We start from the raw sequence: 15,026 nt of genomic DNA, 5'->3' as shown, positions 1-15,026 counted from the left end.
TTTGGTGTCTCTGTGGCCCCTGGGATTTTCCAATGCCTAATGGAAAGACTGCTCCAAGGTATCCCAGGGGTTGTCTCTTATTTTGATGATATTCTGATCACCGCTAAAGATACAATCCAATTAAGAGATCACCTGAGAGCTGTCCTAACAAAGTTTCACGGTGCAGGGCTCACTTTGAAGCAAGGGAAATGTCAAGTAGCTGTAAAGGAAGTAGAATTCCTGGGATACAGAATAGATGCCTCCGGACTGCATCCAAGGGTGGGTTCTGGGGGAAATCCACCGGGTGCAAGACCAGCCTCAGCGAAGGGCTGCGACATTAGGGACGTAGAACCGGAGGTCGGGGAGGGGGTTGGAGTTCGATTTGAAGAGGGCTGTTCCATCAACACAGTGAGTGGGAGGGGCAGATATGGCGGAAGCTGGGGACCATATCATGTTCGGGGAATGCGCACTCGCTATCTTAGAGCGATTGCGCACTCCGGTCCCCAATGCTTTTCTTGTTCCCCAGGTTGTCCAGATTCTCAGGGCCAGAGCCTCCGGCTGATGTTATGCAACGCCAGGTCCGTTGTTAATAAAGCCCCCCTCATCCACGATCTTATTCAGGAGGGGGAGGCGGACCTGGCGGGCATTACGGAGACCTGGTTGGGCCAGGAGGGAGGAGTCCCCCTCGTGGATATATGCCCACCAGGCTTCCGTGCATTTCATCAGCCGGGGGCTCAGGGCAGGGGCAGGGGGGTGGCGGTTATTATAAAGGAAGGTCTGGATCCAAGGGAGACCACTGTTCCACAGATAGCCGGATGTGAGTCCCTCTTTGTGAAGTGGGGTCGTGGAGTACAGATGGGCTTGTTGGTCACGTACCTGGCTCCCTGCCACGTGGCAACGGCCCTGCCCGAGCTGCTTAACGTTATAGCCGAGGTGGCGGTGGACACCCCCAGACTTGTCATCATGGGGGATTTCAACCTGCCATCTATCGGTGAAACGTCTGAAGTGGCTCGAGAGTTCATGGCTTCCATGACGGCCATGGACCTTACTCAGTTAATTCATGACCCCACTCACACAGGGGGACACACTCTGGACTTAGTTTTTGTCTCTGGTCAGTGGTTGAGTGGCCTTGATATAGGGGATATAGCCATCGAACCCTTGTCATGGACTGACCACTCACTCCTTCGACTAGACTTTCTAACCGCTGCACCCCGCCGCAGAGAGGCGGGACCGACCAGGTGGTTCCGCCCCAGGCGCCTGATGGACCCTGATAGGTTCCAGATGGAGCTTGGGCCATTTCCTGAGATTCTGGCTCATGACTCAGCTGAGGACCTGGTGGCCGCCTGGGATAGTGCGGCTGCCGGGGCCTTGGACCGAGTCGTGCCTTTGCGGCCTCTGACCCGGCACCGAACTCACCTAGCTCCTTGGTTTACCGAGGAGCTTAGGGAGATGAAGCGCCGGAAAAGACGCCTGGAGAGTAGTTGGAGGACCAGCCGCTCCGAATCTGACCGAACACTGGTGAGGTCTCATATTAAGACCTACCTAGTGGTGATAAAAGCGGCGAAAACTAGCTATTTTGCCGCTCTTATCGCGTCATCAGATAATCGCCCGGCTGCCCTGTTTAGGGTGACCCGCTCCCTCCTCCATCTGGAGGTGCGGGATGACCCCTTGCAGGGTCGAGCTGAGGATTTTGTGCAGTATCTGTATGACAAAATCGCTCAGATTTGGGAAGGGCTGGCCTCTGACTGGGTATGTCCGGATGGGATGACTGAGGCAGGTCTTGAGAGTGTTATCTGGGGGGAGTTCGATCCTGTGGCTCCTGAGGACATGGACAGGGTCCTGGGACGGCTGAACGCGACCACATGTTTATTGGACCCGTGTCCCTCCTGGTTGGTACTGGCTTCCCGGGAGATGACACGAGGCTGGCTCCAGAAGATTGTTAACGCTTCTTTGAGTGAGGGGGTCCTGCCGGCCACTTTGAAAGAAGCAGTTGTGAGGCCCCTCCTCAAGAAGCCCTCTCTGGATCCGGCTGTTTTGGCTAACTATCGTCCAGTCTCCAACCTTCGCTTCGTTGCGAAGGTTGTTGAGAGTGTGGTGGCGCAACAGCTTCCCCGGTACCTGGATGAAGCTGTCTATCTAGACCCGCTCCAGTCCGGCTTCCGGCCTGGGCACAGCACGGAAATGGCATTGGTCGCATTGGTGGATGATCTCTGGAGGGCCCGGGATAGGGGTTGCTCCTCTATCCTGGTCCTGTTAGACCTCTCAGCAGCTTTTGATACCATCGACCATGGTATCATGTTGCACCGGCTGGCGGGGTTGGGGGTGGGAGGCACCGTTCTGCGGTGGTTCTCCTCCTATCTCTCTGACCAGTCGCAATCTGTGTTGACAGGGGGGCAGCGGTCGACCCCGAGGCACCTTGCTTGTGGGGTGCCACAAGGGTCGGTCCTCTCGCCCCTTCTGTTCAACATTTATGTAAAGCCGCTGGGTGAGATCATCCGTGGCTTCGGGGTGGAGTTCCATCAGTACGCTGATGACACCCAGCTGTACATCTCCACCCCAGGCCACCCCAATGATGCCCTTGAAGTGATGTCCCAGTGCCTGGAGGCCGTGCGGGCCTGGATGGGGAGAAACAGGCTCCGACTCAACCCCTCCAAGACCGAGTGGCTGTGGCTTCCGGCGTCCCGATATAGCCAGCTGATGCCATCGCTGGCTATTGGGGATGAATCACTCGCCCCCACGGAGAGGGCTCGTAACTTGGGCGTCCTCCTGGATGCACGGCTGTCTTTGGAAGATCATTTGACGGCCATGGCCAGGGGGGCTTTCTATCAGGTTCGCCTGATATGCCAGTTGCGCCCCTTTCTAGATCGGGACTCCCTACGCACAGTCACTCAGACACTCGTCACTTCCCGCCTGGACTACTGCAACGCTCTCTACATGGGGCTCCCCCTGGGGTGCACCCGGAAGCTCCAGCTGGTCCAGAACGCGGCCGCGTGGGGGATTATGGGGGCGACGAGGTGCTCCCATGTGACACCTCTCCTGTGCGAGCTGCACTGGCTCCCGGTGGTCTTCCGGGTGCGCTTCAAGGTGTTGGTTACCACCTTTAAAGCGCTCCATGGCTTAGGGCCGGGGTACTTACGAGACCGCCTTCTGCCACCAATAGCCTCCCACCGGCCAGTGCGCTCACACAGAGTGGGCCTCCTCAGGGTGCCGTCCGCCAGACAATGTCGGCTGGCGACCCCCAGGGGGAGAGCCTTCTCTGTGGTGGCGCCCACCCTCTGGAACAACCTCCCCCCAGAGTTACGGATAATAACAGACCTCCGGATTTTTCATCGGGCCCTGAAAACCCATTTATTTCAACTAGCTGGGCTGGCTTGAGTCAAATTTTAAACTGATTTTAAATTGGAATTGTTTTGGCAAAAATACAACCTAAAAATAGCCCAATTTGTTGGAAGTGCAAAAAGGCACAAGGGACTTTCTATCATTTATGGTGGACGTGCCCGGCAGCAAAGAAATTTTGGTCTAACATCAAAAAATGGTTGGAACAAAAGATTTAATTATTTTAATCAGTTTTTAGATTTTGTATGTTTTGTATGTATGTCTTGTTTTATTTTGGCTGTTCACCGCCCTGAGTCCTATATTGGAGAAGGGCGGTATAGAAATTTAAACAAATAAAAATAAATAAATCCAACTGAGGCTAAGGTCAGAACTATTCACGGGGCCCCTATTCCAAAGAATAGAACAGAATTACAAGCCTTTTTGGGCCTCCTAAATTTTTATAGTCTGTTTCTGCCTCACAAGGCTTCAGTAGCAGAGCCTTTACACAGGCTCCTCGATTCCAAAAGACCTTGGTTGTGGGGATCTCGAGAGACGGCCTCCTTTAAAGCTGTCAAACATCTTCCCACCTCTGACAGCCTACGAATACAATATGATGAACAGCTTCCATTGATTTTAACATGTGATGCCTCCCCTTATGGAGTAGGTGCTGTTCTAAGTCACAAGCTGCCTAACAACCTAGAAGCCCCTATAGCATATTTTTCAAGTACCATGTCCTCCACAGAGAGGAATTATGGACAAATTGACAAGGAGGTCTTGGCCTTAGTCACCGGCATCAAGCGCTTCCATGCGTACTTGTATGGAAGACATTTCACTTTGGTAACTGATCACAAACCATTACTTGGAATCATTGAAGGAAACAAACACCCCAAATACTATCCCCAAGAATGACAAGGTGGACAGTCTTCTTAGCTGCTTACAATTATACCGTAGAACACCGCCCCGGAAAACACCTAGCACACGCTGATGCCCTGAGTAGATGCCCACTTCCCATAGCTGTAGAGGACCCCACCCCTGTTTGCAATGTGTTACTAACTGAAGAAATGCCTACACCGCTGATGGTTAGAGACGTGGCTAGACACTCTGCCAAAGATAAGATAATATCAAAGGTTTTGGACTGGACTACGAGAGGGTGGCCATCAGGACCTGTAGGACCTGAATATAAACTTTACAAGGAAAGGCAATTTGAACTGTCTACAATGCAGGGCTGTTCGTTATGGTGACATAGGGTTGTCATTCCTGTCACACTACGGAAGCAAGTGCTAACCTGATTACATGACAGACACCCTGGCATAGTCTGAATGAAATCCTTGGCCAGAAGTTATCTGTGGTGGCCAAAATTGGATCAACACATCTGTGAATGGGTCTCTGGGTGCACAGACTGCCAGGAGTCCAGACCTAACCCTCCAAGAGCTCCCCCAACAGAATGGGACAAATCATGAGCCCCTTGGTCACGACTCCACATAGACTTTGCTGGCGCAGCACAAGGGCATATGTTTTTAATTGTGGTTGATTCATTTTCCAAATGGGTGGACGTTAAATTAATGTTCTCAACAACTTCTGAGTCATTAATTAAAGCATGAAGAACCTCTTTGCAACACATGGCATACCAGATTGCTTGATTTCAGATAACGCTCCCCAACTAGTATCGGCACCTTTCGAACTTTTCCTTGCAGGGCTGGACATCAAACATTCACTCACAGCCCCTTTTTTTCCAGCTACAAATGCCCGAGCTGAAAGAGCCTTGGTAGTACAGTGGTCTAAAGCACCCTGTTATTAAGACCAGCTGCCTGCAATTACTGCAGGCATTGAATCTCGCCAGGCTCAAGTTGACTCAGCCTTCCATCCTTTCTAAGATAGGTAAATTGAGGACCCAGTTTGTGGGGGCAATAAGCTGACTTTGTATAAATTATACAAAAGGATGAAGGCTATTGCTTAGCGCACTGTAAGCCACCCTGAGTCTCCGGAGAAGGGCGGCATATAAATCAAATTAAAAAAAAAAAAGCTGTGCGCTCTGTAAAGGAGGCTCTGGCAAGGATGGGGCCGGGAGACTGGAACTCTAAAATTTCTAAATACCTCTTAATGCAACATGTCACCCCTTGCCCAGACACTAATCTAAGCCCAGATGAACTCTTGATGGGAAGATGCATAAAGACAAAATTGGACAAACTAACCCAACATATGCACCCAACACCACCAGGGAAACCCATCCAGGCCTCAGAAGTTTCAAATTAGGGGACTCTGTCTATGCAAGGAATTATTCAGGCTCTCCACTATGGCTCCCTGGGATAGTGACACAAGTTACAGGCCCCAGATCGTATGTAATAACCCTGGGGGGGGGGTGAATGTGGAGAAGATACATAGACCAATTAAGGGGGCGACACATTGATTTAAATGTGATGATTCACATTTGAATGATTCAAATAATAAAGCACAACCACCAGATAAAAGGTTTCTTACAGATGAGCCCAGGGAGCCGGAGTCGGAAGTCGAGGACCGTGATGCAACTCGAGGCGAGGACAACTTACCGGGACCTGAGGACTTTGTTCCAGCGATGGCACCTCCCCAAGCCAACAAAGAACCTACTGACACCACTTCAGGAACTTCTTTGGTGCTTCCACCTAATCCACACGAACCAGAAGGCCTTCAGAGGTCAGGATGCGTCAGGAGAAGGCCTACCTACCTTGAGGACTATGTGTGCGCCCTCTAGTGATGGAGGGATGCTCCACTCTGGTCTACAGACGCAGCCGCGCTCTGATTGGCTGTTTCAATTCAGGCACGAGTATATAAGGAGCTGTCAAAGACTGACAGCCGCTGCTCCTGTTAGCCGAGCAGCCTAGCTGGCTGCAATGCTAGCAAACCTGTTAAAACGCATGTTAGTGAAATAAACCTGTTAGCTTTTACCTCAGCCTGTCTTGCCTCACTCTGTTCGTCCCTAACAGGGACATAACAGTTATTAAACACTTTGGAATCAGAGGCTGCTGTATTATTTTCAACCGCACACAAATGTTTGACCTGCTGGATTTCACAGCTGCCTGTAAATGACAAACCTAGGACTCAGCATGTGTGCAGAATCATTTTAAAAAGACTCGGATATGAATATGAATATGAAGCCCTGAGAGCCTCCAGCTCTCAGGGCTTCCTGCGGGCAGTTTGTGCTCTACGTAATCACCCTCATGTTTATTTAATGATTATTATTTAATAACCCTTGAGAAAGGCAAATGTAGTCGAGTGAAATCAGGTGGTGACTCAATTTTTAGCCACAATGACTTAACCATAATTCCCATCTCAGTTGTGGTTGTATATTGAGGACTACCTGTGTACACTCTTATTATCGGCCATTTGTGCAATACTTTTACAACTTTCTTATACTGATCTGTGGGTTAGTATGAGCAGGAGTGTGTATGTATAAAATTTCTCAAATGGGATTATCATTGGTTTTACAGAGCAAGGAGAAAGGGCTGTTTTTTTACTTACTATTTGTTTTATATGGCCACCCATCTCAAACATATGCCTCTGGTCAGCTAGCAATACTTAATAATAATAATAATAATAATAATAATAATAATAATAATAATAATAATAATAATTATTATTATTATTATTATTATTATTGTTATACTCTTTTAAACTTATTAAGTTTATTATTATTATTATTATTTACATTTCTATGCCGCCCACTCTCCGAGGACTCTGGGCAGCTTACACCAAAGACAGCATACTAAATAGCATATTGCCCCCAACAATCTGAGTCCTCATTTTACCCACCTCGGAAGGATGGAAGGATGAGTCAACCTTGAGCCGGTGAGATTTGATCCGCTGATCTGCTGAACAAGCAGTCAGCTGAAGTAGCTGCAGTACTGCACTCTAACCACTGCACGACCTCGGCTCTATATAATGATCATTATATAGCAGCCCCCCAAAAAATCAGCAACAATAAACACAGCTGTGATAGAGACTCAAATCAGGGTCCATGACCCCACTACAAAACCAAGTTTTTAAGGATTCCCAAAAGGCCAGCAAGGTCAGGGCAAAATGTTATCTGGGGGAATGATGTTCCAGAGTATCGAGATAGAAAAACCTTTCCTCTTGGGTCCTGCCACATAACAGGTCAGGATCCAAAAAACGCTTCTCCTGCCAGATCTAGTAGGACAGGGAGATATGACTAGGGAGAGATGGTCCTGCAAATAACTTAGTCCCCAAGCCATGAATGGTTTTAAAGGTAACCATCAGTTCCTTGAATTGAAGGCAACTAGTGCAGCTTATGGAGCAGAGGTGTCACATATATGCCAAGTGACAGGCATCCATAAACCATAAATGTCTATCGAGGTTCTCAGTCATCCAGCTCATGGTTGTCCCAAAAGTGCTTTTTCAAAGGCAACCAGACATTCTTTGTTTTTCATTGAAGATGTTTCACTTCTCATCCAGGAAGCTCTTCCAAAAGTGAAAAAGTTTCTTGGATAAGAAGCGAAATGTCTTCAAGGCAAAATAAAGTCCAGTTGCCTTTTGAAAAAGCACCTTTAGACAGTTATAAACCATAACTTTCGTTGATGAGGCTTCTGCAGCTAAAACATACTCAAATCTGGTTAACATTTAACAGCAATTCTGAAGGGATAAAAAGTATAGTTAGACTATGGGCTCTAAGTAATCTGAAGTCAAAAAGCAGATAAAGTTAAAATCAACTTGGCTGCCTAAGAAGGAAATTGTTCCAGGCTAAGATTAACAGATTAACAGAGTTGGAAGGGACCTTGTAGGTAATCTAGTCCAACCCCCACCCCCACCCCCGTTCAAGCAGGAGACCCTACACCATTTCTGACAGATGGCAGTCCAGTGTCTTCTTGAAATTTTCCAGTGATGAAGCTCCCATAACTTCTGAAGGCAAGCTGTTCCGCTGGTTGATTGTTCTCACTTCAGAAAATTTCTCCTTATTTCCAGGTTAAATCTCTCATTCAGTTTCTATCCATTATTCCTTGTCTGGCTTCAGATGCTTTGGAAAAAAGGTTGACCCTTTCCTCTCTGTAGCAGCCCCTCAAATATTGGAACACTGCTATCATGTCTCTCCTGGCCCTTCTCTTCACTAGACTTGCCATGCCCAGTTCCTGCAACTGTTCATTGTAAGTTTTAGCTTCCAGTCCCTTAACCATCTTGCTTGCTCTTCTCTGCACTTGTTCTAGAGTCTCAATATCTTTTTTTATAGCGTAGTGACCAAAACTGGATGCAGTAGGCTTTAAAGAGTGGTATTAGTAGCTCACGTGATCTTGATTGTATCCCTCTGTTAATACAATATAGCCAACATGAAGCATTGGCTTTTTTGGCTGCTGCTGCTGCACCGTTGGCTCATATTTAATTTATTTATTAATTATTTATTTATTAATAAAACTTATATGCCGCCCTATCTCCGAAGACTCAGGGCGGCTCACAACAATAAAACAATCAGTTAAAATTATAAAAAGATAATGTACATATATAAGTTATATTAAAACCCCCAAACTCTAAAAACCCTCTCAGTCCAGGCTGGGCGATGTAAACAACCATGTTTTTAATTTGCGGTGGAAGGTGTGAAGGGGCCAACTGGAGCCCCAGGTGGAGTTGATTCCAGAGGGTGGGCACGTCCACAGAGAAAGCTCTATTCCTAGGGGTCGCCAGCCGACACTGTCTAGCCGACGGCACCCAGAGCAAGCCCTCCCTGTGAGAACGCACCGGGCGATGGGCAGCTGTTGCTGGCAGCAGATGGTCCGCCCAATATCCTGGGCCTAAGCCATGTAGGGCTTTATAGGTCATCACCAGCACCTTGAATTTCACCCGGAGGGCAACCAGCAACCAATGCAAGTCGCGCAGGAGGGGTGTAACATGGGAGTATCGGGACTCTCCCATCACAACCCGCGCGGCCACATTCTGTACCAGTTGATTAATTGGTTGTCCACTGAGACTCCAAGTTCCCACTCACATTTATTGCTTTTAAACCTGGTTTTACCCAGTGTATATGTGTACTTTTGGTTTTTCTTGCCTAAGTGTTGCGACAGATGTGGCAACAGAGAAGGCTCTTTCCCACATTCTTACATAACTCTTCTCCCAGCCTTGTGTCATTGACCCATCTCCAAGCAAACTTTGTTCCATTTTATCACGATGAACGGAAACAAAAAAGGTGTTTTTCAAGAAAGGCATATCCTCAAATAATAGCTGTCTAAAAATTTTAAGGTTTTAAATGATATTTCCCAACCTTAAGTCTCATTTAAGTTCCTTTACAAGGAGCTTTTGGTTGAGTTTTGTTACCATGTTTTGAATTTTCTGTAATTTCTGAGTCATCATTAAAGGCAGACTCATGCAAAGAACATTGCTGTATTTCTAAGGACAGGTTGTTACAACACAGCTACCAGATAAGGCCCAATCAGACATCCCAGGGAACACATAACAGTATCAGAGTTGGAAGGGACCTTGGAGGTTATCTAGTCCAACCCCTGCTCACGCAGGAGATCTGTACTAGGGATCTGAACCGCCGAAATGCCGACCTTGTCTTAGCCATTGAGCCATCTAGAGATGAATCTATACCATGGCGGGGGGGGGGGAGGCACTTATATCAGAACCCAAGATCTACTCAATTCCTAGATCTGTGAGTTAATCTATAATTCCTTGATCTTGAGGAGATCCATGAAGCTGATCTATTGCAATCTTTTCAAGTATCTTTCTCAAGAAGTGTGTGTCTGTGCAATAGGATTGTATTTCATCAAGTCTCTTCTCATCCAGGGATGTTCTTATTTGCTCTTCCAAGGGGTAAATCTGTAAAATTATTTTGGAAGAGTCAAATCAAACAACCCCTGGATACTACGAGAACTATTGATAAAACCTCTGATACGGAAAACATACACAATAGTGAAGACTCCCTCAATTAACTCCATAGATATACCCATGAAGCCACGACATGCAAATATTTCCCAGCATCTTTTTGAATAAGTGAGCAATTGAGTAACTTTGCATAAAATTAGGATTTACAACATTCTTAAAGCTTGACAATTAACTGAATGTAGATAATTTGACCTTACCTGTAGAAAACAATTAGAGAACTTGGTGGTATCCAAGCTGTTTTCAGTATCTACAGAGTTGAAAATCATGTTTTACTTATTAAATATATTACTTATTAAATATTGCTTAACGCATTGTAAGCCACCCTGAGTCTCCGGAGAAGGGCAGCATATAAATCAAATTAAAAAAAAATGTAGTTCAAAGACTATGCCACTACATTGTACCATGAAATTATTCCTTGTATAAGATATTTTCCCACTCAGTTACACAATACATACTACACCCTGGCCACAAATGCTTCTTATGAAATAAGTGTCAGTCTAGCTGGCATGATATGGCTGAAGAATTTTATAAGTGGGCCTGTTACTAAAACAAGGAAAGGTGGCATTTAGCTTAAGCTGCTGTCAAGAATGTCCAGGCAAAATCCAGAGGTAGAGAGTTAATCATTAACATATTAGCTAATTAAAAGCTTATTTTGAGATGGATTTAGCAACATATGTTAATATTGAAAAGACACTCAACCCAATTTTTAAATACAATGGTAAAGTTTGACCACACAGAATACTGGCTCAATGTTTTAAATTATACTTATAGAGTGCCCATTTATGCATAGAATGGAAACTATATTTTGATTAAATTGTAGTCCAGCTATGAACAATAAGATTTGCATTTCATACAAATTCATAATTCTTCATAGATTGCTTGTGGGCATGTAAGGACTCCAGACTTATTCCCCTCTTGACTCTGCCCCAGGCTCTGCCTCTTCTACAGAAACTGATCTAATAATATATTTTGTTTTTCTTTGTTTCCAGGAAGTATGCTTTTTAAAAAAGAATTAATACATGATTGACCATAAACGTGGGAACAATTGTCAATTGCTCTATTATTATATCAACAGGTCAAATAATGGAACCAGTAAATAAGTTCCTGTATAAACACAAAGGATGCTATTTTGTAGAAGGGGTGTCACCTGAAAGTATAGATTCACTGGAAAGTTTTGAAATCCGAGATGATGATATATTTATAATCACATATCCTAAATCTGGTAAGTTTAAAGATGTCTTCTGAGGAAGAGTTAATCTTGTATCCGGTTTTAATATTTTGGTTGCTGCAACTTTGCTATGCTGTAACCAGATTTTTAACATTTGGCATTTTTTAGAACTTGTAGGAAATGTAGAAAATAAAGCTGCTAAATCTGCATTTTGACCATTTTTATTTTATTTTACTTTGCAGAACTAACTTTCTCTCACACATCTATGAAATATTTGAGAAGCAGCAACTGTTTTTATTTTTCTCTGAAATGTTTACTATCCTTTCTAATAGGAAAGTATACTTTGCATAATTTCAGCATTGTCCAAATAATAATCACTCTGCATGAATTAATTTAGTTGTTTACTTCCAGGCACAATATGGACTCAAAATATTGTGAGCTTGATTCTTCATGAAGGTCGACATGGAACTGAAAATATTACCCTGATTGACAGAGCTCCATGGCTGGAATGTAATATTTCCCACATAGATTTTCCCAATCGCCCATCACCTCGTCTCTTTACTTCCCATCTGCCTTACTATTTGGTACCCAAAGGATTACAAAATAAACGAGCAAAGGTAGGACCTATTTTGCTACACTGTATGTATCCTGAGATGTACTGGGGAGCTGTCTTCTTTTATCTCTAAATCTGAATGTTTTATTGACAAACAGGTAAGGGCAAAGACACAGATACTACATTGTTCCATTGTGTTTGGTATGTGCTAACAAAGTTTGAAGTACAAGAGAAAATACCTCAAACAAAACAGGGAACCCAGAATGTCCTGCCTGGTGGAAATAGGCTAAGAAGCAAACTAAAGATCCATCTAAAGAGAGAAATCTTTAATCTTACCTTTTCCAAAATGACACCTCCAGATGGATTGTAATTTTAATGCTGCATGGCTAGCTCTGGAGGTACCAATTTGAGCAATGTTACCTTTTGTTTTCAAATCTGAACATTCTACTCTTTGACACTCATACTGTAGTCACATCTCAGATAGACTACCATAACATCTTTACACGGGGATTCCTTTAAAGACATTCAGAAGATTCAACTGGTACAAAATGCAACAGCACGGGCAGTTGTGTGTGATCCAAGAATTGTGCACATTACAAGTCCTCCATGAGTTGGGAACAAGTTATTTGAAGGCCCTCTGATCCCCTGTTACATCAACCCATCCCATCAAATCCAGCAGATGAAACATGGGGGTTTTATTGGGGGGGGGGGTGTCGTCACCTAGAGTTTTGTAGCACAGGACCTACAAGGAAAGCTTTTTCTAATGTGGCCCCTGTCCAATGGAACATCATTCCTGCCAAGGTGAGTCTGGCCCCAACCCTGATGGCGTTCTGGAAGATCCTGAAAACATGGCTTTTTGCCAATAAGCCTTGAGATCTCCATTCTGTCATGGGATGTTAGATGACTGTATTGTTATTACTATTTACTTTATTCATTAAACATGAAACTCAGTCAACTGAACATTCAAAAATGCATCACAAATGCCATTGACTGGTGCTAATGGTTGATACGGTTTGCTGCCAGTGTCCTAGGTATCAACCAAGTATCTTCTTAAAATATACAATGTTCCAAGTAGCACATTTTTTTGCAATTCTGCTGGTGTTGTTACAATTTATTGATGTGTTTTGTAAAATTCTTGGGCATGGTACCAAGTTCCCCGATGACAATGGGTATCACTGTTGCATGTTTTACCCATAACTGTGTAGTTTCAATGGCTAGGTTGTGATATTTCATGATTTTTTCCAGTTCTTTTTCGACTCTGGCATCCCCTGGTACAGCGATATCAATAAATTGTATGCTTGACAACTATGATATCTGGCATGTTGTGTTCCAAATAACGATCTGTCTGTATTTGAAAGTCCCACAATATCTTCACCAACTCAGTTTCGACAACTTTTTCCACTTTATGGTCCCATGACTTTTTGGTTACAGATTGGGCGTATTTTTTACATAATGACCAGTGGATTAATTTGACAAAACTGAATTTAAGGGAGGAGAGGAACCCTTTTCTTTCAAAGTTTTTGTTTTTGTTTTAAGTAAGCTTCATATTATCAAGGGCAATTCAAACTGACAATTGTTTTTATGGAAACAAAATACAGAAGACTGGGATACAAACAGGCTCTGGCAGAGTATATAAATGTGCTCAACATAGATAAAAGCAAAACAAAAAAGCATTTTTCCCAGGTGTCTTGCCATCTTCTAACTACAGTATTCTTAGTTGCAAGTAGCTTGGATCATTTTCAAGTATGCGAAAGATTCTTTGATAAACCCCAAACCTTGCATTTTAGATAGCATTAGCTGCAAAGTTACTTAACATTTCTGTACTATCTCAAAAACAATGAAACAGATCTTAAGATTTCATTTCAGAGGAAATCCCCAAGCAAATTCTTCAAATGAGTTTTTAGAAGGGTAAAACCCCTTCCTGCAAAAACTCACTCTTCCAGATTTTTAAGAGCTGAAATAATTTACCAGTCGAAGAACGACTGACCAAAACAATCATTTTTTTCACAAAAGCTTGATCTTGTTGCCAAACATGCACCTAAGGTGTACACCACACGGATCAGTCTTTTTTAACTGGTTTAAAATCCGCAGGCTGAATGGGAGGGTAGATAGCAAACTTGCTGGAATAAAGAGCAAGAGCCCACTTAGGGAAAGTGATAAAGCGGGGAATGAACCAGAGAAGGAAAGACAGCTTGGGCATCAATTCGGTAAGGCATTCCCGAACCGAAACATAATTATAGACGTCTCGCCCATCCACGTCCTTAAACCGGTAGAGCCGGGCAAGGTCTGGGCTGAGGACCACCTTGCCGCTGTGCCTCATGACGTGGGGATCCGAAGCCAAGGCCACCACGCATTTCCCGCTCACTTCGGGACTTTCTGCCTTGTTCGCCAGCCGCTCCCACAGATCCTTGAATTGTTCCTTGACTTTCTCCACTTGCTGCACGACCAGTTCGGTGCGAACGAGCCCGGGCCAAAGGGAGACGCAGGCCACGCCGAAGGGGCGCAGCTCGACGCCACAGTCAGCCGCCAGGCGGTCGCAGGCAGCTTTGCCCACCCCGTACGGGACGTCGAACATGTACCGCAGCCCACCGGGCGAGGAGATGATGACAATGAGACCGCGCCCGGCGGGCACCATGAGCCGGGCGGCATGAACCGTGCAGAAATAGTTGCCTCTCAGGCCGGCGTTGTTGACCTGGTCCCAGAGGGACGGCTCGCTTTCCCAGAACGGCACCCCGATCTCTTTGGACAGGGTAGTCACCGCGGAGAAAGCGCTGTTGACCAAAACATCCAAGCGGCCGGCTTGCTCCTCTCGGACGCGCTGGAACAACGCCGCCACGTCTTCCTCTCGAGTAGAGTCGCACACCACCGGCACGCACTTGCCGCCCCGGCTTTGCACCTCCGCCGCCGCTTGCTCCAGAGTTTCCCGGTGCCGGGCCGTGATATAGACGGTGGCGCCCGCTTCCGACAGCTGCAGCGCGACGCCTTTCCCGATGCCCCGCGAGGCGCCGGTCACCACGCAGATGTGTCCTAGCAGAGGCCTGGTCCCCGAGGCCATAGCAGCAGCAGCAGCGGAACAGAAAGGCGCAATTTGCTGAGCGGCTGAGGAAAACAGGAAAGCCGCGGCGACGACAGGGGCTTTTGTGGCGCTTG

At 45.6% G+C, this 15,026-nt stretch overlaps 2 protein-coding genes across 3 annotated transcripts in view; one reads left to right on the top strand and one right to left on the bottom strand.

Moving 5' to 3' along the window:
- Window positions 1-12,115, top strand: part of LOC132711999 (amine sulfotransferase-like) — a 30,061-nt gene extending 17,946 nt beyond the window's left edge. Inside the window, exons 3-5 of one of the 2 annotated variants that reach the window (XM_087882690.1) lie at window positions 11,231-11,377; window positions 11,735-11,940; window positions 12,035-12,115. In XM_087882690.1, coding sequence (XP_087738816.1) covers window positions 11,231-11,377; window positions 11,735-11,940; window positions 12,035-12,088 — 407 coding nt within the window. In that variant the 3' untranslated portion in view covers window positions 12,089-12,115. Of the gene's footprint in view, window positions 1-5,774; window positions 6,221-11,230; window positions 11,378-11,734; window positions 11,941-12,034 lie in introns of those variants that run through there. The other variant, XM_060692183.2, reaches the window with a different exon arrangement.
- On the bottom strand, window positions 11,529-14,931 carry LOC117656841 (dehydrogenase/reductase SDR family member 1-like). Its single transcript, XM_034405009.3, has one exon. The coding sequence runs from the start codon at window positions 14,929-14,931 to the stop codon at window positions 13,936-13,938; it is 996 nt and encodes a 331-aa protein (XP_034260900.3). The 3' UTR covers window positions 11,529-13,935.
- Between the last annotated feature and the right edge of the window lie 95 nt (window positions 14,932-15,026).

The sequence above is a fragment of the Pantherophis guttatus genome, chromosome 1 (assembly GCF_059756535.1).
Source record: "Pantherophis guttatus breed Tessera chromosome 1, ASM5975653v1, whole genome shotgun sequence".
Classification (NCBI taxonomy): Eukaryota; Metazoa; Chordata; class Lepidosauria; order Squamata; family Colubridae; genus Pantherophis; species Pantherophis guttatus.
The sequence above is the reverse complement of the archived record's forward strand: the minus strand, read 5'-3'. Positions and strand labels throughout refer to the sequence as shown.

Excerpts from the sequence above, each read along its gene's own strand:
- LOC117656841 (XM_034405009.3), bottom strand. The coding sequence starts at position 14,931 with ATGGCCTCGGGGACCAGGCCTCTGCTAGGACACATCTGCGTGGTGACC.